Below are 27,608 nucleotides of genomic sequence, written 5' to 3' on the forward strand. Positions count from 1 at the left end.
CACGCACACACACGCGCGCGCGCGCACACACACACGCACGCACGCACGCACGCACGCACGCACACACACACACACACACACACACACACACACTCTCTCTCTCTCTCTCTCTCTCTCTCTCTCTCTCTCTCTCTCGGTTTCACCCCCACACCACCACCACCTCTGCCGATGAGTGTCTGCTGCTGCTGTCTCTTACGTTCCATTCTCAGAAACGCTGAAAAGTGCTCTCAAGCCGACATCCTCGGCTTCATAACTTGCTTTAAGCAGGCTTGGCCTCACACGATTCATTAGTCGAGGTGAAATAGAGCAGTTACCGATATAACGTAGTTGGAGACAATACCGGCAGGCTAAACCAGAACTTGAATTATGATAAGCAAAATGGGAGGAAAGTCGCCGCTCGCTCACTGAAGTTGGGGGTTGTTCCTGGGGAAGAGGACTAGGTGGCGGTACTACGAGCTCACTCTCTCAGAGAAAGGTAACTTACAATATCTTGCTCAAGTGTCAAAAATGCATTGTAGCCGTGCAGTATTGTTGTATGGAAATCGCACCATTATGTGGGTTATAGGCTATTCTGTTTATACCGGCTCACACTGCTGTCACTTTACACGTGTGTAGAACCCCCTCCTCACTGGATAATTATATTGTTAGTTATACAAACATCTGCCTTATAATGTCAAGTAACGATCTTCTATTGAATGCCTGAACGCAAGTCAAAGGTTTCACCACTATCACACTTCAAAATACAAGCAACTTTTGGTGGCACGTTGTAGTTCTCTTTTGTAGTCTAATCCGTAAGTAGGCTCTTTTGCCTCATAAACTTTAGATTGAATAACTATAATCGTTTATTTTTAACGTAGCTTTGATTAATTTTCTCTCATTATTAGTTTCAATGAATAACAGTCAACATTTTAAGGGTATTGCCCATGCAGATAGTTCAGAAGTGTACGAGTGGGGGAGGGGCAGTACACTCACCACTATAGTCATTGGTTTCACCAGTAGCTTAGGAAGGGACAGTTATTGATGTTACAGTATCAGTCAAATTTATTATGGGTCTATTTATCATATGCTATTATCAGTCTACCCGATGTCTACTGAGGGTTTGGCGCCACATGCAACTTGGACATTCGTTTGGAGAACATTTTAACATGTTTCAAGTTGAATGGGCAGTATGGCTGACTTCATAACACTAAACTGGCTTCAAATTCTGTATGAAAAAGAGTTGGTGTGTTTTTTCAGACCACTGAAATGTGTTATCTCTAACGGCATGGCAGCCCCCATGATACATTTCACCTGTTGATCAGGTTGCTATTGATTATCATCAAACACTGATTGTATTGCCCTTCATGGAAGTCACTTCAGGGGAGTCCATTGTGTAGGCCTATGTGCTGTAAGTTCTGTTGTCTGACACGTGTAACAATCAGCTCTTTCTGACTCCCCCACCTGGGTTTGGTAAGGAGCACTCACACAAAGTCTACTGACACCCACAAACAGGCTTCATAGGTGTCAACAATCTGGAGGTTCTGCGTTTGCCATGTCTCAGTATGGAGATCTACCACTGTCAAACACCCTGCCTAGGATGAAAAGGAACAACCATGAGCTACTATCCTGCACGTTTTCTTTCCAACCCTAACCTAAAACCCCTGATTGTACTAATTAGTTACTTGTTGAGACCTTGTTTAGCTGATCAGGTGTTCTAGGAAGTTAGGGTTGGGTTAGGTAGTCTTGCATGGCCAGACATATCTCTTATCTAGTTAGTTTACGCTGTGCCAGCACTGGAGATAGGTCTGGCTTGACTCATTACCATTCTGTGATATGGGGGGAAAATTGGTATTTATTTAAATCAAACACAGTTGTCTTCGTCAGAGTGGTTGTTATGTTGTTGTTTCGCATAGTCTGGATTGAATCTGATTGGGCGGACAACAGATTTTGGAGCCACTGATTGGGCAGTAATAAACGAATGACGAGGCTTATCCCCGAAACCTACATCCGTTGAGTCAGACTAGGATTGGAATGAAAACCTGCACCGCTATGGTATCTCTGCACCCCTGAACTATGACCTCTTACTTGTTTTTTATGGCCTTGTTGGGTAGTGGTGAAACCAAATTACAGTCTTAAGAAAAACTGTTTTAGTACCATCTATTAAGAACAATGGATTTTTTATTGCTTAATTGCTTGTCATGGATTATTCTGCGGAATCCACTCTTTTCTATTTCAGGAATTCTAAAACTACTTAGGGTCGTAATGTTAAAAACCATTTGTATGTCTTTAAACGCAAGCCTGGTACAGTAAGTAAACCCTGTGTTATGGTAGTGAGCTACAAACTCAGAACTCTCAAACATCCAGGATACTCCATAGACTTTGAATTAGTTTATGCCCCAGTGAACATTAGGCTCTGGGAGATTATTGTTTTGTTTTGTTTCCCCCCAACAAGCTGTTTCAAAAGATGTTTCACTCTTGACGGTTTACTTTTGAATTTCTTAGAGGGCATACATGGAGAGCACAGTTGGGATGTGGGGTTGAATATGTCTTCCTCAATTTCAATGATCTGATTGGAGATTTAATCATTCGCCTTTGGCTTCAATGGTGATAGTGTTTAAATTTGAAATTAGCTAAAGGGCAACATCGTGTTTCAAATGGACTACTATGTCTTCAGACACATTGTAGTACTTTTTCATTTTGGTCTAAATAAGTCTTTGAAATATATTGGTTACATTTTAACCTTCTATAATTGATTGAGGAAATCAACATGCCATACACTGTGTTGAACATCCCCATGTGTTTAAAGCAGAGATCTATTCTTTTGTTAACAGCAGAACCTGTGGTGAGCCCCATCCAGGGTTATGTGACAACTGATTTGGAGCTCTTTATCTGACTATCCAAATATTTCTGCAGCAATATTTATTTATGATAGAACATGGAAGGAGACGAGCCATTTGCTTCAAGAAGGGATTGCCGTTCACGTAGGCTACTAGCCAACCGGCACACCCATAGTTTCACAGAAATAAGACCCACCAAAGCACAGGCTGGTTCACAGCTTTAGTTATTTATTTAGATTTATTTAGGAAACTATGTTGGCTCTGTTTGTGGCTGTGTATGCCAGTACCTGGACATAACGCTCTGTCTTTAGGCCACATGCGTTGAGACAAGTTGGGACTAACTGCTCTCCTACTGCAGAATCAAATACATTTCTGTTATCGGACCTAAACTGCAATAATTGTGAGTGCCTCTGTAGACAATATTAGACCATCCCTCCTCTTCCCCTCTGAGGAACAAAAGGCATCTAGCCATATCTAATCAGCTGCTCTGTGAATTGGGTTTCTCAGAAGATAGCAGAGCGATGAACACGCCGTGTTAGGAAATGCCAGGAACAGGAAAGCAGGAATCAACTGTGCTAAGGAACAAAAATGTTTGACTATATTATGTACTAATGTTTTCTAGTATCTTATTATCCCTCTCTCTTCTTTGGTGTACCATAACTGTACTATTCCCATGCATATCTAGTTTGTTGTGAATAGACTGCCTCAGTGATTTTAAAGCGTCATCATTCTCAAATTTAGTATCATTGCTACAGGAACAAAATTAATCTAAACTATTCCCTTTAGTAGAAGTAGGATATATGGCCACAGTAGTTAGATAGATAAAATATTGCTCTGGTTAATAATTAATGTTATATTTGTAAAGATTTCTGCTGTTAGTGTATTTATGTAGGTCAGCCGTCTGCGACCTTGTTCATGGACAGCTTCGGTTGAGGTTATCTTGTTTTGAGGAAAACCATGAATAGTGACTCTGAGAACTCTGCTCCGGATACCAGACTGTCTGTAGGATGCCAGTGAAAGTTTCCTTTCTGCTTTGGTTAGCCAGCCTTAATCTCTACCATTTCCTGACATTTGTAGTTGGAAGACCTCTCAGTGCAACAGTTAACACCTTATACTCTGACTCATTTGAGAGACTTGAATTTGAATTAATTTCACATGTAATATCACAAGGAACATCTATACCGATCTGATAAAACATTTTGATCTTGAAACTTATTAAACTGCGCACCTTATAGAGTGTCTGATAAAGAGAGCTGTAAAGCAGTTATAGTTCCTCTACCCTTACAGTGAAATACAGACCTTGTTCTGACAGTGGGATACCTATATAAATAGCTACAGAAATGCATAGATAGTTGTAAATCATTAAAGGGAGGCTTGGTTAATGATTGAGTGAGACAAAGGGGACTGAATAGTAGAAACATTCAGAGGAGGTGCATCCTCCTGAAGTCCCCTTGTTCTTTCTCATAAGCTGCTGCTGATCTGGTTCCTGATGACTCACTGGATACTGAGTGAATTCAGTGAAAGCTGCATGTTGTTAAAGGTAAACTTTCAAGGTCAGTTTCCTGTTCAATGAAAAGAAGTGACACTTTGGCAGGGCTCCAGAGTGCGACTGCGAATACGCAGGTTGCATTTGCGACCATTTCTCTGTTCAATGCAACTGAAATGTTTCATTGGTTGCACTAGTAGTCTAGCTGGCCATGCAGATTCACATTTTTGTGTCTTTTCTTTTTTGGCCTCTTAATTCGAAAACAGTGATTTGGTCAAACAACAACGTTGTGTGCATTATTCTTTTTATGAGTGATTCATTTCAGGCCAGTGACTTTGAAAGCCAGTGGCCCAGGTGGTCAGTATTAAATTGACCTTAAAGAAAACATCTATCGCAGAACATTATTGGGCTCAAAAACGAGATCCACATACAAAATAAATGTGATAGTGGTTACCTTTTCTTCACTTACTCCAAGTAAACAAAATATGTTCACACAGTCGCACTTCCGGCCAGGGACTTTCCACGTCTAAACGTGTCGATACGTTCTGGCATGAAATACTGCAAGGCTACGACCTCTAGGGGGCCGGGGGCTCCAGGCAGACATGCTCGTTATGATTGACAGCCATGATTGCAAATTAGGACCTTTATTTTGGAGCTTGAGAACCATGACAGGATGTGCTGGAGGAGAAAGCGCAGGGCTTTGAGCTACTGTCTGATGTTGCAAAGCTGTAACTGTTCTTCTTGAAGGATACCTTTCGGAAATAAATGTTTCATGGACCACGATTACTGCCTGACTGAGCTAGTCATAAGTAGGCTATGCCCACTGCCTGACAATAGCTACTCACAAATCAGTCTCTAAACACTGCATTCAACTAGAGACTGAGGTCATTCCTCCAGATTTTGTTGCTAAAAGTGGGTGGAAACAATTTGAGAGATTGAAAAGAGCCTGCATTGCAGGCTCCTCCTAATGGGGCGGTGACATGTTTTCATTTCAATGTTTTGATTCTCCACTCCAGTTTGTTTGTGGTAAGGTGGGTCCTTTACCCTATTGGAGTTGGCATGGCTCTGATTGGTAGCGTCAGTTTTCAAACACTGAAGCAACATTGTCCACCGATAGAAGTTGGACATCACTGTGTGTATGACTGATTTAATGAGACACAAATAGACAGATGCACTAATAGACAGTTTTCCGACAGCTTTCACTTATTGTTGATAGGTGGAGCAGCCATCTTGATTTGAGTTCGGTGGTAAGGTCGGGGTAGATTTTCCTCTGTGAATGAACACGGCGGAAATCCCAGTTCAGGGAACGTTCCAGATGACATTTTTGCTGGGGAACTAGGAAAGTCCCAGTTCCCGAGGCAACTGGACCGCAGCATGATATGAGATGGAAGGCAGGCTCCAGGAGAGTGGAGGTTGAGGGTGGGTGTGCTTGGGGGGGGGGGCACTTAAGAATGGCATGCAGCTGTTGACAAAGAAGCAGGATCTTCTAGTCACCATAGCAACATTTTTATTGCCCACAATGGTGTATCACTGTGTTTACAGCTTTTTTATGAAATGGTCAATAAGCCTCTGAGTGAAAAGGACGGGCTCTCACATTGACAAAATGAGGTCACATGGATGGTGTACTGCTTGCTGGAGCAAGGTCTCTATAAGATCCAGTGGAAAATGATTTGTCATGGTTGGAATCAAATTAATACTACTTCATTAGTTTGCATTCTTCTACTTCAAATGGTTTACCTGATCTTTTAGTACTGTAGCCATCATATGTCCTGACAATTGCTTAGGCCACCATTATCCATGGATTGCGGTTGCCGTCGTCTGACGGTTACTTTTTGAACCTCAGTGATGCGTAGATCAAGACCGTCACTTTTTTGTGTGTCTGAGAACTATATATCCTCCTTTATTGAATTTGTTGGTTGGTGCTTGATTGAGTAAAATGCTAATCTAATCAGAAACATTGTAGTCTGGGATTCGTATCATATCATGCAATACCTGTGTTGTAGCCTTTTAATGTTTAAACTTTGCTTTGGTTGTACTGTGACAGATGCATGGCTTATGATCTGAGAGGGAATTAACTTTTTGTTTCTGACTTTACTCCCCTGACTAGGCTAGTAGCTCTTTGACATGGACCTGAGTAGGCTACTACTAGTTCTATGACATGGACCTGAGTCTACTACTAGCTCTATGACATGGACCTGAGTCTACTACTAGCTCTATGACATGGACCTGAGTCTACTACTAGCTCTATGACATGGACCTGAGTCTACTACTAGCTCTATGACATGGACCTGAGTCTACTACTAGCTCTATGACATGGACCTGAGTCTACTACTAGCTCTATGACATGGACCTGAGTCTACTACTAGCTCTATGACATGGACCTGAGTAGACTACTACCGTTTTGACATAGACCTAAGGTGTACATGTGCTCCAAAGTGAAAGAAGATGCATGAATACAGCCTAAAGGGACTTTGACCATGTCAGTTCACATTGAGAAATTATACTTACAATGATCAGCTGCAACATTAAAAAGCACCTAACTGATAGCGTGTAGGTCGATCAGCTGCAACATTAAAATAACCTACCTGATAGTGTGTACACTGTAGGTCCCCTTTGAGCCGCCAAAACAGCTCTGATCTGTCGAGGCGTGGAATCCACCTCTGCAGGGGTCCTCTTTGGTATATTTGGATTTCTGTATCTACAGTATATTTGTATCTGATATTTTGTTATCCACTTTAAATTTGTATCTGATTGTATTACTTGGTTGTCTTTGATGCTGCAACAGTGCAAATTCGCTCGGGGATCAATAAAGTACCCCTACTACTACTACCACTACTACTACTACTACTACTGCTACTACTACTTATTACGTTATTGTTTTTTATTATATAAAAATGTTAAATGGACCACAATATTGGTAGTTTATTACATTGTTAGTTGCTACAGGGCTATTAAAAGCAAAAATATTGTTAGAGGGTGAATAATTTCCACATGATTTAAAAAAAAAACTTGATGGGCTTTGACGGCATGGAGGGGGGACCTACTGTACACACTATTAGGCTGGGGATTTTAATGTTGAGACTGATCAGTGTACATTTGCAATACATTATTGTAATGCTATGTATTAAGTTGAAATAACAACAGTCAACAGAAGGCACCTTGATTGCTTTGTTAATTCTGTCCTGCAGTAGCCAACATGGAGGAGGCTGGCTATGGTTACTGTGTTGCAGTGAGCATTACTGTTCTCCCATTAAGAAATATACCTCATCTCCTGATCCCAGCCCCACAGCCCATGTGAGACTGGGTATTTAGACGGACACTACCCATAGAGAATGATGGATTAAAATGACACGGCTGACTCCAGAGGCTGTAATTGCCCTGTTGGTACTCTTGTCAGGACTTAAGAACGGTTAGCTGTCGGCCTCCCTTGGTTGTTCCGTCAAATGCCAAACGATTAGAAAGGTTGTTGCCGTCACTGTGGGATGCCATCTTAATAAGATGCTAATCAGTTGTGGAGGGTGGTGGATCGCAGGTCCTCCTCGTAATAATAAGTCATGGTGAACCCTTTCAATTAGCCAAGTCACTGTCACTGTTCCCGACATTCTCCTGGGAACAAGAGAAGACAAACTTGTCAGGGGTCCACTCAGGCAGTAAATGGGTCTATCGTCCTATGTATTTTTTTGTGAAGAATGTAGATTATAAATTACATGACAACTGGGTCTTGTATTATGTGTGATTTTTTTTCTAAGAGTGAGGGTATAACAATGCCTAGCCGGACATGGGGAGAGACCTGAAGCAGGGGTGCATCCTCACTGTATCAAGGCTGATTTATTATGGCTCTTGGTAGTCACGTCACTTTGGATAAGATGATATGTTGCAAAGTTTGTCACTTCATCAATGGTTGAAAAGCAGCTGCAATGCTGCTTCAGTGTTGCCCTAGTCATTGTACTACTACTACATAATTATGAGGGGAAGATCTGAAAACAAGCCCTTTAACCTTTACAGTAATGTATCTGTTGAGAGAAACAGTCATGTAGAAACGGTCAGCTCTAGCCAGGTGGGGGAGAGGAGGTTCCCAGGGCCCAGAGAGTAGAGTGGTTTCCAATCAGAGAGTGAACCACGTCTGTAAGTAGAAGCAACCTGGGCAGACCACAATGAGTGAAAACACTTTCCCCAACCTACATTGGCTGTCGCTAAGTGACTCATTGAGAAGGTAAATAACAATGCATAAGTAGTTGTTGTGGCGATCTGTTAGTTGGGTCATTATCTACTACCCCCCCACACACACACACTCACACACACACACACACACACACACACACACACACACACACACACACACACACACACACACACACACACACACACACACACTTCCCAACAGTCCCCCCCCCCTCCCTCCCATCCCCCATGACTGCAGCCCAGGCATAAGCTTCAAAGACTGGTTTTTACTCAGCAGAGCAGTTCAAGAGAAAATGGCTGCTGTTTCCAGGTCTTGTTTGTACATCTGTCAGGAGGTGACTGTTCAGGAGAAAATGGGGTCCTCTGCATGTTAGGATAGATATGCCTTTGCCTTCCTCTCTTTTTTGAAACTTTTTTTTTGTAGTGTCCTGTTTTTCTACATCAATCATGTTCAAAACCTACACATGAATGGTTGGCTGGAGAGTTTCTTTTAGCCGCACTGATCCAGTTTGTTTTCATGTTAGAATATGCAAAGCTCAGTGTTTTCTGACCTCATTTCTGCATTCTTTTATTTATATATTCATTAAAATATTTTTACTTTCCTCTGATAATATTGTTGTATGTATTGTTGTTAGTGAAACATTGTTGTATTGTATGTATGGTGAGAGACATGCACCACACAAGCTGCTTGAAATAGAACAGGCCAGACTACAGCGTCGATGGCAAACACAAGTGAACCAAAGTAATTTGCCTGGGTCTTCCTTTTGTCTCTATGTATCAATGTGGTTATGTTTCCTGTTGTAGTTTTATAATCAGTGCATTCCAGAGAAATGCGCTCATCTGGGAGCGCATTTCTCTGTCCTTGAGTTCCACACCACAAGCCGTCCAGAATCCACATCTATTTTTAGGGAAGATTAGCCAGCAAAAATCGTCCCTTGCGGCTGAGTTTTTACTCTTATTACACAGATTTATAACCTTGGACTCAACAGAACATAGCAGTCATCCTGTCCTGCTTTACAGTTTTAGGGCTGGATTCCCGCACACAGAGGTTAAAATTAGGACTCTTCCTTGACTGACAACAAGATTGTCTGTGAAAACTGTCCCCTTTAGAATAGATTAATTTGTTTGTGTGCTTGATCTCGGAATTAGCTGGTGTGATGACGTGGGCTGTCTCCACAGCCTCAGGCGATGAACTCAGCCATGACCTCGGTTGAGCGGTGGCTCGGAAGGTTGTAGTGGTTTGACGTTGTAAAGTAATCACGGTTACTGTGGTGTAATGATGACCCTAATGAGCCAGAGGCCACGGTTGGGAAGCTCATCATTGCCCAGCAGGATGTGTCTATTTGTCCCTCCCAATCCACTGCTGTTCTAGTGCAGCCAAATGCTTTTATATGGAATGACATGGCACTGTTGGGGTACATGCTGCATAGATGTACTGTAATGCATACATGCATGGAGTAAACTCATATAAATCCTTTGGAAATGGGAATGGCTATACTTGTGCAGTAATTTATTCTCTGTGAATAAGCTCATGCAATCTCACTGCCTACATGGCAATATAGTTTGTGAATATAATCATATTCACAAACTTCCCCTGGGAATTAACAGGAATTTATGGAAATTAATGGGAATAAACTGGAAAACAGAATTTTATTCCCATAAATTTCCAGTTTATTCCTGTTAATTAGAAAGGGTAGGCACACTGGAGCATATAAAGAATGGACTGTTCCATTAGTTTATTTTAATGTTTCGATCATGCAATCTTCATAAGAAGAAAAAATATATTTATAAATTCCCATTGGGAAATTTGGGAAGTTTGTGAATATTCACATAATTTTGCAACCCTGCTTGTGAGGTTAATGGCATTATTATTATTATTATTAATATTATTGCTACGTGCTTATATATACTTGCTATTGCATGAAACAAGTGCTCTAGCATTTGTTGCTCTATGCCCCTAGCTGATATCCCCTTGTGGCAGTAAATAAATGATATGATGCCATTGTGGATTAGCTAGAATGTTTAGTCTCAGCAGTCCGGCCAGTGTCAATACCACTACTGTGTCCTCTACCCCCGCTCCATTCATCTCTGCTGTATTTCTTTCACCGGAAATGAAAGCTTACGATTTCAAACGCAAAAGGCACTTGCCACCAAAGAGTAGATAAGCCTGCCAAACAGCACAAAGCCAGCGTTTGTCACGTTCCCTGGAAGAGGCAGTGATCTGATCTGCCAGGGGAGAGCCTGGATGCCCAGGGGGTGGAGTAATGGATGGTGGCGTCATGTGCTCATCTGATGCATGGCTGCAGTGCTGCTGCTGCGTCCCCGTCCCCCACCCCCGGTGACACTAATGCCCCTCCAGACTCCCCACTAATTATGTTTCCAGATGTTTGGTGTGGAGTGGTGGCGGGCATGGGAGCATGGGCTCCCAGCTTTGTTGCAGATGGCTCTTCCAGGTCCCTATTGTTATCTAATTAACCAAAGAGAAGCAGCGAAGCACTGGTCTCTGTGGGCCACCCTCCCCTCCCATGCCATGGCTGCTGTCTGGAAGAAACAGATGGGTTTATGCCATGTTATTTTTTGTAATGTAGCCCGCTGTTTATGCATTTTCCCACCCACCATAATGTTCATGAAAAAAATTGCCCATGTGCAACTCTGGAATAAGTTCATTCTTTTTCATTTTGAAAATGCTGCATTGAAATGCATTCCTGCCACTGTGAGTCCATCTGAAGAAGGCATGTCTCACTGACTGAGATTGATTCTCACTTTCTCCTAAATTAAAGAACCATATCTTTCGGTTGGAGAATTCATGTGGAATTTCACAGTCCTGCTCTGCCAGTTTTTAAGGGGGATTCATCCAAGGCCAGGTCTGCTGTGGGGCAATAAATCTCGAGTCCATCTGAAAGAATCTCCCAAGGTGAAGGAGTGAATTATTCATGTTGAGTAACATGTTCAACCCTGCTGGCAGTTTGCCCACTTGTAATTGGGACAACACTATTCTTGCTCTATATTGTGCAGATTCCTGCTTGTTGCTATGCTACCAAAGGGGAACTTGAGTGAGGATGTAGAGAGTTGGCAGAGAGGAGGTATGGAGGTGGAGAGGAGGTATGGAGGTAGAGAGGTGGTGTGGAGGTAGAGAGGTGGTGTGGAGGTAGAGAGGAGGTAGAGAGGTAGTGTGGAGGTAGAGAGGAGGTAGAGAGGTAGTAGAGAGGTAGTAGAGGTAGAGAGGAGGTAGAGAGGTGGAGAGGTGGAGAGGTAGATAGGAGGTAGAGATGTAGAGAGGTAGAGAGGAGGTAGAGAGGAGGTAGAGAGGAGGTGGAGAGGTAGAGAGGTGGTAGAGAGGTGGAGAGGTGGTGGAGAGGTGGAGAGGTGGTGGAGAGGTGGAGAGGTGGTGGAGAGGTGGTAGAGAGGTGGAGAGGTAGAGAGGAGGTAGAGATGTAGAGAGGTAGAGAGGAGGTAGAGAGGAGGTAGAGAGGAGGTAGAGAGGTGGTAGAGAGGTGGTAGAGAGGTGGTAGAGATGTGGAGAGGTGGTGGAGAGGTGGAGAGGTGGTGGAGAGGTGGTAGAGAGGTGGAGAGGTAGAGAGGAGGTAGAGATGTAGAGAGGTAGAGAGGAGGTAGAGAGGAGGTAGAGAGGAGGTAGAGAGGTGGTAGAGAGGTGGTAGAGATGTGGAGAGGTGGTGGAGAGGTGGAGAGGTGGTGGAGAGGTGGTAGAGAGGTGGAGAGGTAGAGAGGAGGTAGAGATGTAGAGAGGTAGAGAGGAGGTAGAGAGGAGGTAGAGAGGAGGTAGAGAGGTGGTAGAGATGTGGAGAGGTGGTAGAGATGTGGAGAGGTGGTAGAGATGTGGAGAGGTGGTAGAGAGGTGGAGAGGTGGTAGTGAGGTAGAGAGGTGGTAGAGAGGCGGTATGGAGGTAGAGAGGTGGTATGGAGGTAGAGAGGTGGAATGGAGGTAGAGAGGAGGTATGGAGGTAGAGAGGTGGTAGAGAGGTGGTATGGAGGTAGAGAGGTAGAGAGGTGGTAGAGAGGTAGAGAGGTGGTATGGAGGTAGAGAGATGGTATGGAGGTAGAGAGGTGGTATGGAGGTAGAGAGGAGGTATGGAGGTAGAGAGGAGGTATGGAGGTAGAGAGGACGTATGAAGGTAGAGAGGTGGTATGAAGGTAGAGAGGTGGTATGGAGGTAGAGAGGAGGTATGGAGGTAGAGAGGAGGTATGGAGGTAGAGAGGTGGTAGAGAGGTAGAGAGGAGGTATGGAGGTAGATGGGAGGTAGAGAGGAGGTATGGAGGTAGAGAGGTGGTAGAGAGGAGGTATGGAGGTAGAGAGGAGGTATGGAGGTAGAGAGGTGGTAGAGAGGTAGAGAGGAGGTATGGAGGTAAAGAGGTGGAAGAGAGGTAGAGAGGAGGTATGGAGGTAGAGAGGTGGTATGGAGGTAGAGAGGAGGTATGGAGGTAGAGAGGAGGTATGGAGGTAGAGAGGAGGTATGGAGGTAGAGAGGAGGTATGGAGGTAGAGAGGCATGCGTTCCTAATGCCTGGCTTGGCCCCCAGTCTGGTCTGAGAAGACACCTCCATTTTGATCCCACAGGTAAGGCTGAATTAAGCACACAAGACCCGCGCCATGCAACAGCCTCTTGTCAACGGTTAGGTTATAGATACTACACAGGATATTCCAGAAGTCCAAGATGACGCTGTGCTAGTGGTAGTCATTTCAGCAATTCCTTTATTGTTTTTCTTTTTTGCACTCTTGTATCTATTGTAAATTTGTATTTTGATTTGAAGTCTTGATTTTTCTTTTTTGATGTCCTTTATATGCATCTGCTGTAACAGTACTATTTCCCCTGTGGATAAAGTACCTAGCTACCTATATAGCTACCTAGCTGACTACCTAGCTACCACCCACCCACCTACTGTACCTACCTATTAAGCTAAATTGGCTGCTTGAGGTGAAACATTGTAACCTGACGCACTTTCACACAGCCATCTGAGGAAGCTTCGTTGGAAACTGTTTAGAAAAGGGCAGGTTCTTTCAAAACTACTCGGCAGGGGATTGGATGAACCCCGTACATCGCGGGTAAATCAAATTCTTACCGAGGCCAGTCCACAGAGACCTTCAGTGTTCTTCTATTCTTTCAGTTAAAAATCCTGTCCAGTTCAGATATAGCTGATGTTGTAGCAGCATCTACGCTAACCTCTGCCATTGTTGTTTTAGAATGAACAGTTGCTTCTCTCTGTCATCACAGTCCCACCCGGTGTAGCTGATAGTATCTCCTCATAGAACACTGATTGGCTGATCATTTTCTGACCGTGCACAAACGAGCTTTGTCAGACTGATGTGTGGAGTGAAACAACGTGAGCTCGCGAAATCAGGATGGTCTCACGAAGCTAGAAACAATGTGGTTTGTTCAAGACTAGGGTTGCAAAATTCTGTGAATATTGAATATTGTGAAGTTGGAAACTTTCCACAGGAATTAACGGGAATAAACTGGGAATTTTGGGGTTATTTAGACCCAACTGTTTTTACCTTGTTATATACAGACATAAATATAAACATTTTGTTTTGTCATAAGCAGACATTTCTAATACAATTTTTAAAAATGACATTTTTTTTAACTTTAATCTATTTGTGAGTAGAACTGTAATGGATTCTGCTGCCCTTTTAGTGTACAGGGTGCTAGGAATTAGCTGTGCATACTGTATGATGGAAAAATGCACTGCACATGCAATGGAGTAATTCAGTGTAGAGTGGAATTTCAACTGAATTTGCATTAAACCAGGTTGTTTTAACTAAGATCATGCTGCAAAATCTAGAATTGCATTTCATATTTTCCCCCCCAACTAGGCTACATTTAATTTCCATTTTTATAGGGGTCCACGGTGGTGTAGTGGTCTAATGCAGCGTGTTCCGCTGCCCATCTGGTGGTCTCGCCGGATTCCGGAGGGAGTGAAATTTACCGGATATTTTCCACCCCTTTGCAACCCTGTTCAAGACTAATCAACAACTCCAACGACTTTATTAGTTCCTTAATTGTTGTTTTTAAATTCTGAATCGGCATCCATTTTCCATACGGATGCATCACACACAGACATGCTGCACAGTCTAGGAGGCGGGACCAGGTGCATGAATTGATGTCCAATTATAGCCATTTGAAAAAAAAAAAAAACCTGCAAGCAAGAATAGCGGGGGCCAAGTGCAACAAATGGTGCTGGTGTTCCATCAAACTGTTCAGGAGTCATACTGTGAAAAGACGCAAGCTCAGAAATTTTCCTTAGTGCATAGTGGCTCTGTCTTTTTACTTTTCAAACTTTTGCAGAAATGGAACTTTAGATATTGGTCCCTAGATTGTGTCTACCACAGTCCATGCAGATTGGTGAAACTTGGGTTCTTGATGCAGATTTGTTCCCCCTAAGGAGAGACGTGTGTGCAAAGTTTCACAACTCTAGGTCAAATGGGGCATGAGATGTGCCTGTTCAAAGTTTGCCATTTCAAACGGTTGCTATAGCGCCCCCTGTAAGACTTGTTCCATGGCCTCTTCGCGTGATCCTCTACCCATAGGCGATTTTACCCTCTGAGAGTAGGGGGGGCAACATTTTGACGTGAGAAAAAACAAAAAACAGTTCTGCCATCCCGTCCCATTTATTTACAAAGAATGCCAGTTGTGAACAGTATGCTAATAAGAAATCTGTATGACAATTCAATATGCACAACGATTCAAACTTCATCTAGACACCACAAGCATGTCAATATGACTTTATGACCGAGCACTAGGCCATACCCAACAGCACAACATCAAACTGCAACTGCCTGCTGGTGCTAGCTTCCTTGCCGATGGTGATGGCTAGCTTCGATAGCCTCTGGAGCACTTCTGCATTCGATTGCACTTCTGCATTCGATTGCACTTGCTGCGGGGTCATTTCGAGTGGTAGCTTCTTCATTAGCATTGCCAGTTTTATTTTCTTTTTTTATGAAGAAGTGGTCAATTGTATTTATAGCTCTTTTCGCCATTGTGAGCAGGTTGGCTAGTTGTAGCTTGTTGAGCACTGAGCAATACAGTCAGATCTCATTTTTTGCGGTAACAGATCAAACCGGAAATAGTTGAGGTAGACGGACGAGTTGTGCCATTGGTGGATTATAATTATTTTTTTTTAAGGTAGCCTAGTTTAAGTAATAAATACACTTTTAAAATGAATGATGACCTAACACAAACTGGTACAAACCACAATTATGTATTTAATAATTGTGTTAATTAGTAAAAAAAAAAAAAAAAAAGGTTTTCATTTTTTTCTCAATTTTTTTATTTTTAGAATTTGAGCAGAGTTGGGCTGGCCAATCAGGGGGGGCACTTGACCCCCCCCCCCCTATAAAATCGCCCATGCATCTACCATTGTTTCAAAGTTTACAGTAACATTTAGAGTTGATTTTAAGGTCCTCCTCCTTATACAAAGCCCTTAATGGGCAAGGACCTAGCTACATTGCTAACTCCCTTGTCAACTATGTGCCTTCAAGAACACTGCAATCATCCACTGCTGGTTTACTATGATTCATGTTTTTATTTGTATTCTTTTATGTAAAGCACTATGTGCTACATTGATTTGTATGAATGTTGCTATATAAATAAAATGACATTGACATTGATAGAAGTTTCCAGCAATAGTCGGAAGAAGATTGTGAGTGCAGCCTTTGTCAATTATGGCCCAAAGCTATGGAACACAAAATGTATATCAGGGAAGTCAGTTCGCTGAATAGTTTTAAAAGAAAGCTTAAAACGTATCTCTTCACTTAAAGCCCTACTATGTTGTTGATTTCATCTCAAAATATCAGTTTCAAAGTTGATCTATTGGTGTGCTGGATTATTATAGCGAGAACAGCACCTCTTCCATTCCCACAGAGCGGTCTGGCGGCCTGTATTTGCACTATGTAACTTTTGACCGCGAGCCGTGGTTTTCTCTCACATGAATGTTCTGCTTTACCTTTAGCTCTCCTCTTCGAATTTGCCGGCAGACTCCGTGTTCCTCAGCTTGTCAGTTGTCAAAAAATGCACGTGAGAGGCGTAACAGGCGTCTCAGCGTTTTACGACAATGGTACTGCGGTTGTAATGGCTCTAGTGGCCTTTAGTGCCGCTAAAGTGCACAAAACTGGACCGCTAGCCTACATAATGGGGCTTTTAACTAGCTCCTTTTGCACTTGCGGTTTTCATTCATTTTTACACTGTGTTTTACTTGATTTCTTATCTTGATCTTTTATCGTGTTTTATCTTCTATCTTATTTTCCTGTTTTTGGTTTGTCTATTTTTATGTGAAGCACTCTGTGCATGCACATTCTCTGTTGTAAAGCACTTTGAGCTGCATTTATTTGTATGCTTTTGTACAGCTCCCTCATGTTTTGTCAGAATCACAGTTGCAATGTTAATGTAATGGAGGTGCCAGTAAAGTTTTCTATCAGGAAATTAGAATGAAAAAGAAAGTATTTTTCCCCATCTACATAAGCATTTCGTTTTGAAATATACAAAACATAACCCATATTTCCTATAAACTCTCTGTGATTTTAGACTACTGGGGGACTCTAAAAAGACTCTGTAATGTTGCGGTATTGGTTTGACTGAACACCAAGTCTCAGTGACTAATTAGCCCTCTGCTCCTCTCTGTCTTCTGCTGGATCACCCTAGCCCAACATTTAATGACCCCATCACTTTAACTAGGCTTCCCTCCATCTAGATCCTTGGCTGGGACACTAATGGAAGACGGCAGGAACTAGAAATGGAAGTAGAGGTTGTCTGGCCAGGGCAGAGAGAGACCAGGGCAGAGAGCTGGGAAATACTGGGCTCCAGCCGTGGAGCTGGATTGGCTGGTTAAATGACCCAGCTGCTGACATTGTCAGAGAGGGTAGGATCATGCAGCGATGGGCAAAGGGGGGATCCATACTAATGGTGGCAGGAAGTCAGGAGCATCCCAGGTGCTTTTGTGAGCGCACGACTGCACTGCTAACCACGGGTAGAGACAGAGATTTATGGCGGGGCTTTATCTCGCCAAACAGCAAACAGTGTGGGTGTCTTGTCATCAGCTTGAGCCCACTGGGGACCTACAGAGAGTGTGGTAAATCTAAATGACTAAAATGCTTCTTTGTCTTGTGTCGTGTTCCTCCAGAGTGGGCCCAACCTTCCTACGTACCTCATCCACTGAGGTGGGCTAAAATGAGTATAACCAGTGACGAAGTGAACTTCTTGGTCTACAGATATCTCCAAGAATCAGGTATTACTACCAGCCCAAACAGTAAAGCAACGCCTTCTTTCTGCATAGTATGAAAAGCATGAACATGAACCCCCTAGGTGGCTTGTTTGGAGAGTCAGATTCTATCTCTCTTTCTTTTCTGCATGTCTAGTGGATGCTCAGAATATCTCTTTCCCTTCATGTGTATAGGTGTCAACACGGCATTCATGCTAACCCATTTTTTAGGGCATGAATGAATTATTGAGATCCCAGCTTCTGTATTTCATTACTCTTTTGTTGGGTCAGTCTTTGAAGCTTGTCATTGGAGAAAAGCAGCTCTGATATTTCAACATGTCCCTCCCCGTAAATGTAGACCTGGCATGGTTTGTTGACTTTGGAAATGTTTGCTTTTATTTTTTGTTTACATTGACGTTCAAATATATGATATGACACATCAGACCAGGATTGGATGTTCTTGTTTGCGTAATACACAAGGTCTTTGCTGCTTTCATTTTAGCAAGTATGTGTTGTGTTTCTGTGTCAAGGGTTCTCCCACTCAGCATTCACCTTTGGCATCGAAAGCCACATCAGCCAGTCCAACATCAATGGAACACTAGTGCCCCCTGCTGCCCTCATCTCCATCCTACAGAAGGGCCTCCAGTATGTGGAGGCAGAGATCAGCATCAATGAGGTGAGCTAAGAGACTCAAGGAGATGTTTGTTTTGTTGTCCCCGGATAGTGAAGCACTCTTGTGTGGCTCTCTGCTGTATAAAGTCCACTGCAATCAAAGTACAGATACACACCTCTGTAACATCAGAATCACTGGTGCTGTTCACACGGAGCTGCTCGTACTAACACGCTGCCATGTGTACATTTATCCAAATGGTAAATCTCTAACTAAGACTTTGCTTGCGATGTATTGTGGTGATGACCCAGCAAAGTATTGAATATGGAGAGTGAATAACTGTGTCGTGCTCAACCTTTTCCTGGCAGGATGGTACGGTGTTCGACGGCCGGCCGATCGAGTCACTGTCACTCATCGACGCGGTGATGCCAGACGTGGTGCAGACGCGGCAACAGGCCTTCCGCGACAAGCTAGCCCAGCAGGTGACCTGCCCCATGGCAGCCGGCGCCTCGGGCATCCACGGCGGCGCACCGAAGAACGGGGAAGCCATGGTGAACGGCGAGGAGAACGGCACTCACAGCATGAGTAAGAACGGGCTTCTTCTGTCGCCAAACCAGACTGCCGGTGCGCTATAGAGGGGTGTGACATGCCGAAGCGCTGTGGTTTTACACAGAATGTGAGCTCGTTAGCGACGTTACGTTGCACGCTGGTGAAATTGAGCCCTCCTGCGTTCACCTTCGTTGTTGCTCCTGTAACTGTTTAGCTGGTTCTAAAGTTCAGTCGGTGAAACTGGAGAGGTGTGTAACAGGTGCGGCTCTGGGCCGAGGGAGGAAGATAGCGGATGTTTGTGTCAGCAGATCCTTAGGAATTCCAGCCTATAGCATGGGTGGCGTCAGACAGAACTCTCCTAGTGTAAGTCATGCTTCAGCCGTCAGGAGGCAGCGGTGTAAGAAAACCAGCAAACCAGCTCCCTCAATACTTAATCAATATATTAAGATGCCGAACTCCTCTCCCCAAACGTCTGTTCTTTAATCTTGATGCTGCTTGAAGTGGGTCAATAAGCACTTATGATGCTGTAACTGCACATCTTGGATAACACTGTTTTGTTTGTTTTGATGTGCTCCATTTAATCTCCATTAATGACTGAAATATGGGAAAAGTCAAACTCCTCAAATGCCTGGCAGACATAGCAGTTTAGTAAACATACTGTATATTGTACAAAACTGCCTGTTGGGGTCGGTAACTTTCTAATATCATAACTAATACTCTGTGTTCTGATCTTTAGAGTAGTACTAAGGAGAGTGTGTGGGGTAAGGAGAGCGTGTGTGGTACTGCGTCAGAGCTAACAGTGTGTGGACGCTATGTCTGCAGATAACCACAGCGAGCCCATGGATATGGACGTGGATGTGGAGATCCCAGCCAGCAAGGCCACGGTCCTCCGAGGCCACGAGTCTGAGGTGTTCATCTGTGCCTGGAACCCCGTCAGTGACCTGCTGGCCTCAGGGTGAGTCCGCCCGGGGGTGAGCCTGCCTGGGGGTGGGCCCGGGGGGGCGGGGGGGGAGAGGCCATCATGGCGCTGGCTGCTGGCTTATGCCTCTGCATGTCAATATGGACCAGCCCAGCGGCAGAATGAGATTTCAAAAAGGCATTTTCATCATACAGGAATACTCTTTATGAATCAGAATGAGTATTTTTTTTAGGATTATTCATTCTGGGGGGCGGGCGCCCTGGTGGCTCAATAGGTTGGGGCACGTTCCATGTAAAGGCTGGTTCTTACCGCAGCGGCGTAGGTTCGAATCCGGCCCATGCTCTTTGCTGCATGTCTTCCCCTCTCTCGCTCGCCCACCCCTCTCTCTCTCTCTCCCCTCTATCAGAAATGCCATATAATATATATATATATATATATATAAAAAAAAAAGGAATACTCATTCAGATTCTGATTAGCTTGCATGTTCTTGCGCTCTCACATTCCCTCGGTGGTGTTGCTAGTCATGCGCTGACTATTCCTCCTGTGTTCAGTTCGGGGGACTCCACAGCCAGGATCTGGAACCTGAATGAGAACAGCAACTCCAGCTCCACCCAGCTGGTGCTGCGCCACTGCATCCGGGAGGGCGGCCAGGACGTCCCAAGCAACAAAGACGTCACCTCGCTAGATTGGAACGTAGGTTCTCATTGCTCCATCCAAGTCTGTCTGTCCCCCCTGGAAACACAGGGAAACACAGGGAAGAGAACATTGGGTCGATGTCTTTGCGCACCCGGAAGAGTTAAGTAACACTTTGTTGTTTTTTTCCCCAACAGAGTGATGGGACTCTCCTAGCAACTGGGTCGTATGATGGATTTGCACGGATATGGACGAATGATGGTATGTTAAAGTCAATGTCAGATTTCTTCGTCACATATTACATCACACAGGTACAACGAGCAGTGAAATGTTCTTCCGTTAGCTCCAAGATTGTGCGCACACTAGGTGTTCACCATTCTGTTTTCTTTGTAGTTCCGACTGATGTTGCCCTCTGTGCACTGCAAACGCGTTTATTGGATGTGTTTTTAAGGAAAGTGTATCTCCCAACGCAGGTAATCTGGCAAGCACCTTGGGACAACACAAAGGACCCATATTTGCATTGAAGTGGAACAAGAAGGGGAACTCTATCCTCAGCGCGGGTGTAGATAAGGTATTTCTACAGTATAAAGTAGAAGAGCATAAAGTTATACATGTACTAGTGTACATTCCCTGTCATCCTTGCTGTTTTCTTATGGAAAGCTTCAGTTCAAAACTTGTCAGAATATATAAGTATCAGTGGTAGTGTGAAATGGTCTGCTGCTCCCAACAAAAGGTCTGCTACTACCAAAGTGCCCCAGGTTCGAATCCGGAAGTATGTCCTCCCCTCTCTCTCTGTCTCGCACACGTCCTGTCAATCTTCACTATCCTCCAACAAAGTAGAAATGCACTAAAACAAATATAAAAAAAAGACTTTGATATAAACAGTAGTAGAACTTTTGTTGGGAGTAGCGGACAATTTCACACTACCACGTGACCTTACCCTGGGACCAGCGCCCCAGCATATCAGCGGAACATGCTAGCGCCAGCAGCTCCTCACATGGAAGTATCAGGATCAGAATGGCCGTTTGAATGTCTCTTGTCCATTTCCAGACGACAATCATTTGGGACGCACACACAGGAGAGGCCAAGCAGCAGTTCCCCTTCCACTCAGGTAAGACAGTACAAAACCAGACGAAAGCCACAGTCATGAGTCAAACGCTCCAGAGTGAATAGAGTAACTTGATGATCTGTGTGTGTGTGTGTGTGTGTGTGTGTGTGTGTGTGTGTGTGTGTGTGTGTTTGTGTGTTTTTGTCGCACAGCCCCAGCTCTGGACGTAGATTGGCAGAACAATACCACCTTTGCTTCTTGCAGCACAGACATGTGTATCCACGTCTGCCGACTGGGCAGCGAGCGCCCCCTCAAGACCTTCCAGGGACACACGGTAAACTGAGGACGCAGTCTGTCGGATGCATGTTCTCCGCAGCGAGTGTGGAAAAATGTAAAATGTATATGTTCTGCTGAATATCCTGTGAAAGGGAGCACTGTCCTACATCGTTCCTGATTACTTGTCTGTGGGGTTTTTCAGAATGAAGTCAATGCCATTAAGTGGGATCCGTCAGGAATGCTCCTAGCTTCCTGCTCTGATGACATGACCTTAAAGGTGAGACTGAAATATGAACTACAGCACTGGTGCTTGTTTGCTCTGGCTTTCTATGGACCCAATCTAAATGTGTTGTTGAAGTTCACAAGATAACTCAGAATTAGAATCTTCATCAAAGATCATTTTATTTGCCAGTTTTACACAAACTAGGATTTTGTTCTGGTCAATTGGTGCATAACAGTAATGGATAGCTGGCGCTAATGCTGTCTCCAATCAGTTCTTTAATGCATATTTTGTTCAATTAGTTGACAAATTAAGTCCAAAGGACCTAAATGTCAGTATAAAGCATAATTAAGATGCTGTGTTTTTTTCTCCCAGATTTGGAGTATGAAGCAGGACTCATGTGTCCACGACCTCCAGGCCCACAGTAAAGAGATCTACACCATCAAATGGAGCCCTACAGGCCCTGGAACCAGCAACCCCAACTCCAACATCATGCTCGCTAGGTGAGACACAGCCCCTCTGTCAGTCCCCTTCTCTGTACCTACCAGAACACAGCCCTCTACGTGAAACATGGGCTTAAATTGAGACACTGTTCTGACTTGTGAGCTGAGAGAGAGAGAGAGAGAGAGAGAGCGCGAGCGCGAGAGAGAGAGAGAGCGCGCGTACACCAGAGAATGAGACTCTTGTCAGGGCCTGACATTCAGAAAACGTGTACCAGACAGACTCTGAGGGCTAGTAACTGTCAGTGGCCCAGAACCTTCAACCCCTGACCCACACAAGCATGCAGCATGTGTAAATGTCCCAGTTCAAATGGCACATGCTTTTACAGCCTGCACTGATGTCCCAGGAGACGGCCATGTATTTCACTTTGGGTGTAAAACTGCCACGATGTGCACGGCCTGAGGAATTTTATAATAATCTTATGTAAATGCCACCGTCAAACGCTAGATATAGTTGCTGTCCTCTGATCTTATCGTCTATTTGGTTCTGTCAGAAAGTCTCATTTTGAATGCAGTTTAATCTTTGAGTGTGATTTCAGACTTCGCTGGGAGCAGCACCAGTAGATTCGGCTTAACCTAATAATACCCGTTTTAATGAAGAAGTGTTAATGAATGTCAGTTGCTCAATTCATTATCATTTGCTTCAAGAGTGTGGCGATATATCACAGCATCTCACTTTATGTCACACATATATCTTTTGGCAGATGTGGAATCAATATTTTCCACAGAAAGTTCTGCCCATACAATGATTCTTCAACTGAATATCCTGCCTGCGGTAGGACAACAACCTAGGGCTTGAATGGCTGCATTTGGCGTCTTGTTAGATTAACCTCCTGTCAAACCCAGGAAATAAGTCTTACATGTATGTTCAGTGCTGTATGGTGTCACAATAACCTGTCTTTTGGTTCTGTTATAAGGCCCCAATATAGAAGTGCAACACCCCGGGTGTTATCACCAAAGGTTAAGGCAACAGGCCTGAAGGTGCCACGTTTGTGTCAGAGTAGGTGGAGCTGTTCATGGAAGTGTCTGGAGGCAAAGCTCATCCGTTCTTGCCATCACAGAGGAGGAGCAGGGACTTAGGAACTATTTTTTCACAGGGGGTGTGGGGAAATAAATAAACTGAATAAAACATTCCTGAGAATATAACTTTGGTGTATCCATGGGTATCCATTGAAGACATATTACATACATCGCCCCCTCTTACCCGAGACAGTATTAATTTACTGTAGGTGGTTGCTGTCTACAGCCAGGAGAGAGTTTTTGGTAAACTGAAAATGTGTTTCAGATGTTTGGATAGATTGGGGAGAGTACTGCAATACAGACCTCAGAAAAACAGCGGCTGCTCTGTTTGCGGCTCTGTTTGCCAACCTGTCCCGTTGCCCATCGGCTTGTTGGCTTATAGCCTACCAATTGCCATCATTTGAAACTACCAATTGCCATCATTTGAAACTACCAATCTATCATTTTCATCCAGAAAAAGAATGTGGGCCGAGTTCCTCCGCTTATTCTTACCTGGGGAAATAAACGGTCTGAGTTAATATTTCATATCATGATTGGCTCTGTAATTTGCGCTCTTTTACTTCCCACATGAGGATGGCGTTCTCCTCCTGCACAGCCCAAAGCATTCTCCTCTTTTCCACTCCAACTCTATGTTCATTTATCCATGCTCACCTAGCCTGTTTTTTTATACTTTGGCACAGGCGATTGGCCGGCGTCGCTTCATTTAATTATTCCACCCCTTCACTGGATACACCTCCACTGGCTTCCAGATACATTGTGTCAGCAAAAAATCTAAATCTGACAGCTGTGCCTATTATTACATGTGTATATTGCCAATAGTGCATGACCATTTTCGGGGTGTGAGTGTTTCAGCATGAGACTTGACCATGTTTGTGCTCCGCTCCCCCCTACAGTGCCTCCTTTGACTCGACGGTTCGACTGTGGGACGTGGACCGGGGCGTGTGCATCCACACGCTGACCAAGCACCAGGAGCCGGTCTACAGCGTGGCCTTCAGCCCCGACGGCAAGCACCTGGCCAGCGGCTCCTTCGACAAGTGTGTCCACATCTGGAACACCATGGTGAGAGCCTGGCGGGGGTCGCTGCGTGGAGGGACACGCCCATCTAGCGGTCCTCATAAGACCTGGTTGTGACGTTTTTTGGGGTGTGTTTTCAGACTGGGGCCTTGGTGCACAGCTACAGGGGGACTGGCGGTATCTTTGAGGTGTGCTGGAACAGCACTGGAGACAAGGTTGGAGCTAGTGCTTCGGATGGATCGGTAAGCTGTTTTACGAGCAGTCAGACATATTCATCATTTTATATTTTTTTGTGTTTTTTGTAGTTAATGTACATTTTGACTCCCACTTTACTGTCATAGCCTTCAATTTCTTATTATTGCTTAGTCCCTGATAAGGCAAATGTGATAAGCAAGAAACTAACCGCTGTTGTAGTCTCAAGGCAACCAGAATATTCATAAGCATTATCCAATATTGATCCTGTTATCCTTCCCCTCCAGGTATGCGTTCTTGATCTTCGAAAATAGCATCCTGGTAGTGACTTAGACTTAGACGGACCCTGGAATGTGCATCGAAATGCTTTCTCCTGACATCAGCGAACACACTCTGGTGGCTCTGGCAGGCCTGGCAGGCAGCGTGGAGGAGGCCCCCAGAGGGCCCGCACCGCAGACAGCAGCAACCAAAACCAGCTAAACGTTAGCCTCTGTGCTTGTGGGTGTGCGCCATGACACATTCTCCTGGTCGAAACCACAAAGAAAATCCTCTGGGAAATCCCACAGGACTGGACTGAATCCAACTCATCTGGTTTGACCCTCCTTTATATATATATAAAAATAAAGATGCCTGATGTGAAAATGATGTGACAAGCTGCCTCGCTCCTGGCCAGTGGTCCTGCTGCTTTCTGGCTGAGGTCAGAATCATGTTGAAGAGGGTTTGCACAGGGAGAGGTGTTAAACGAGATTGACCAGTGGTGAGATGTGTTTGGCATTGAATTGTGAAAGAAAGCTTGTGTTTACTTCTCTGAGCAAATGTTACTTTTGTACCTTGAGTAACAATATGAGAGAGTAACATTAGTACTGATGCACTGGCATCCTCAAATGAGGTGATGCTCAACTTCTCAGTGGAGAATAGTTTGTTTCAAGAGTACTTCTTGCTGAATTTTCACAAATGGACTTTTGAAAGTCAGAAATAAATTTCGCTATGAGGTAGCTGAGAGCTCACATGTAATAACACCAAGGTCAACAAAAGATAACTGCCAAGTTTTAATGACATGTTTAATTCACTTGATGAAAAACAGCAATGTTTTGGGTGGGCATCTCTACAAGATGCAAAGAGTATATATATTCTCCCATCTGGATGTAAATTTAATGAATGTAAAGATATGTAAATTAGAAGAATACACAGACTTATATACTGTGTATATATGTTTATATACAATACACGTTAATGTCATCTTGGGGCTCAATACTGGCTAGAGCTCTTGCGTCTTTTCTTTCTTAATACTGGGTTCCAAATCCCTGGATATTTGGTGCATGTCAGACAGATTTTTTTGTCACATTATATGTTATTTTACTCTGTCAATTATGTATACAGTATAACAAGTTGGTTTGTCAAGTCATGAGTGGCATTGAGCCAGAACTGAGGTTGAATGTTGTTAATCACTGATGCTTTTACACGTCAAGCCCTGGGGATGTGTGCATCAACAACACCTGCAGCGAGCCGCCAGGTTCACAGCCTGCACACACACCTGCGTTCTGCTCCCCCGAGCTTTTTATTTCACATGTCTGTGTGGTACGGGACATGGTGACTCCTGTAACACCCTGTCTGTTACCAGCCTGGATGTAACACCTCATCTCTGTTACCAGCCTGGATGAAACACCCTGTCCGTGACCAGCCTGGATGTACTGTAACACCCGGTCTCTGTTACTAGCATGGATGTAACACCCTGTCTGTTACCAGCCTGGATGTAACACCCTGTCTGTTACCAGCCTGGATGTAACACCTCATCTCTGTTACCAGCCTGGATGAAACACCCTGTCCGTGACCAGCCTGGATGTACTGTAACACCCGGTCTCTGTTACTAGCCTGGATGAAACACCCTGTCTGTTACCAGCCTGGATGTAACACCTCATCTCTGTTACCAGCCTGGATGAAACACCCTGTCTGTGACCAGCCTGGATGTACTGTAACACCCTGTCTGTTACCAGCCTGAATGTAACACCCTGTCTGTTACCAGCCTGAATGTAACACCCCGTCTCGTTACCAACCTGGATAAAACCTCTTGATCTGGGGAGCTGAACAGGGGCGACACCACACAGACTTGGCAGGAATAAGAGTCGGCTTTATTCCGTTGTCTAAATGCTTCAATGCTGTTTCGGTAACAAAGTGTCATGTGTCATCTACTGAGCTCCTGTAACAATTCCTCTCTGCTTGGCACCTTTCCTGATCAGTCTGGTAGACATCCAGTTTCCGCTTGGACCAAATTAATAGGCTCTGATTGGTCAAGTGAAAGTCCTGCTGTTACTTCAAAATTGTGATTGGTTTAGTTGGGTTTGAGGTCCCGATGTTGCCACCACCTGATCTAATTGGTCAGATTTGACTTCTAATTTGAAATGCCTGTATTATGGGCTTAGCTTTAATTGTATGCAGTTTGTCGCTTATGCTTACTGGGGTCTGTTGTGAAAGCAGTATGTTTAAACTAACAAGCCATGGCTTTGACATGCTTTTCTCTGGTTCTCTCTTTCAGTCAAGCTAATGTTTAGAGCAATGTGAAGTGCACTTTTTCAGAAGCTAGGGTCATCTTATGTTTGGATTTGTCGAAAGAGGAAGGCCAGCATTTTATTTTGTATCTTATTTCGTATCTTTCCTTCTCTTTCTTTTTTTTCCATAATCGAACGTTGATGGATGGTTCAATGTTGTCTTGACTTTCTATTTTTTTTGCGGAGAGCCATTATTGTCTGTGTCAGACTGAGAATGGGGATGTGGTTTAGGGGCCTCCTGGTGCTGAGGGGCCCGGTGTGAAACGAGCTGTGACGGCTGTCCCTCTCCCAACCCGTCTAGGGCATGGTCACCTGTTTCCAGGACAAAACAATGAAGTCAACATTCAATGTCTCAAATAAATCACTCTATTTTGATATTAGAAATCAC

At 44.1% G+C, this 27,608-nt stretch overlaps 1 protein-coding gene across 1 annotated transcript; it reads left to right on the forward strand.

The window, feature by feature from the left end:
• Window positions 1-346: 346 nt before the first annotated feature.
• On the forward strand, window positions 347-27,516 carry tbl1x (transducin beta like 1 X-linked). Its single transcript, XM_084442808.1, has 15 exons — window positions 347-475; window positions 17,616-17,720; window positions 18,224-18,369; window positions 18,672-18,888; window positions 19,675-19,807; window positions 20,323-20,464; window positions 20,602-20,665; window positions 20,878-20,975; window positions 21,455-21,515; window positions 21,665-21,786; window positions 21,931-22,005; window positions 22,324-22,451; window positions 24,362-24,527; window positions 24,623-24,724; window positions 24,962-27,516. Exons 2-15 carry the CDS (start codon window positions 17,663-17,665, stop codon window positions 24,986-24,988), a joined length of 1,539 nt encoding a protein of 512 aa, XP_084298934.1. The 5' UTR covers window positions 347-475; window positions 17,616-17,662; the 3' UTR covers window positions 24,989-27,516.
• The last annotated feature ends 92 nt before the right edge of the window (window positions 27,517-27,608 follow it).

This window comes from Borostomias antarcticus (genome assembly GCF_949987555.1).
Source record: "Borostomias antarcticus genome assembly, chromosome: 9".
Taxonomy (NCBI): Eukaryota; Metazoa; Chordata; class Actinopteri; order Stomiiformes; family Stomiidae; genus Borostomias; species Borostomias antarcticus.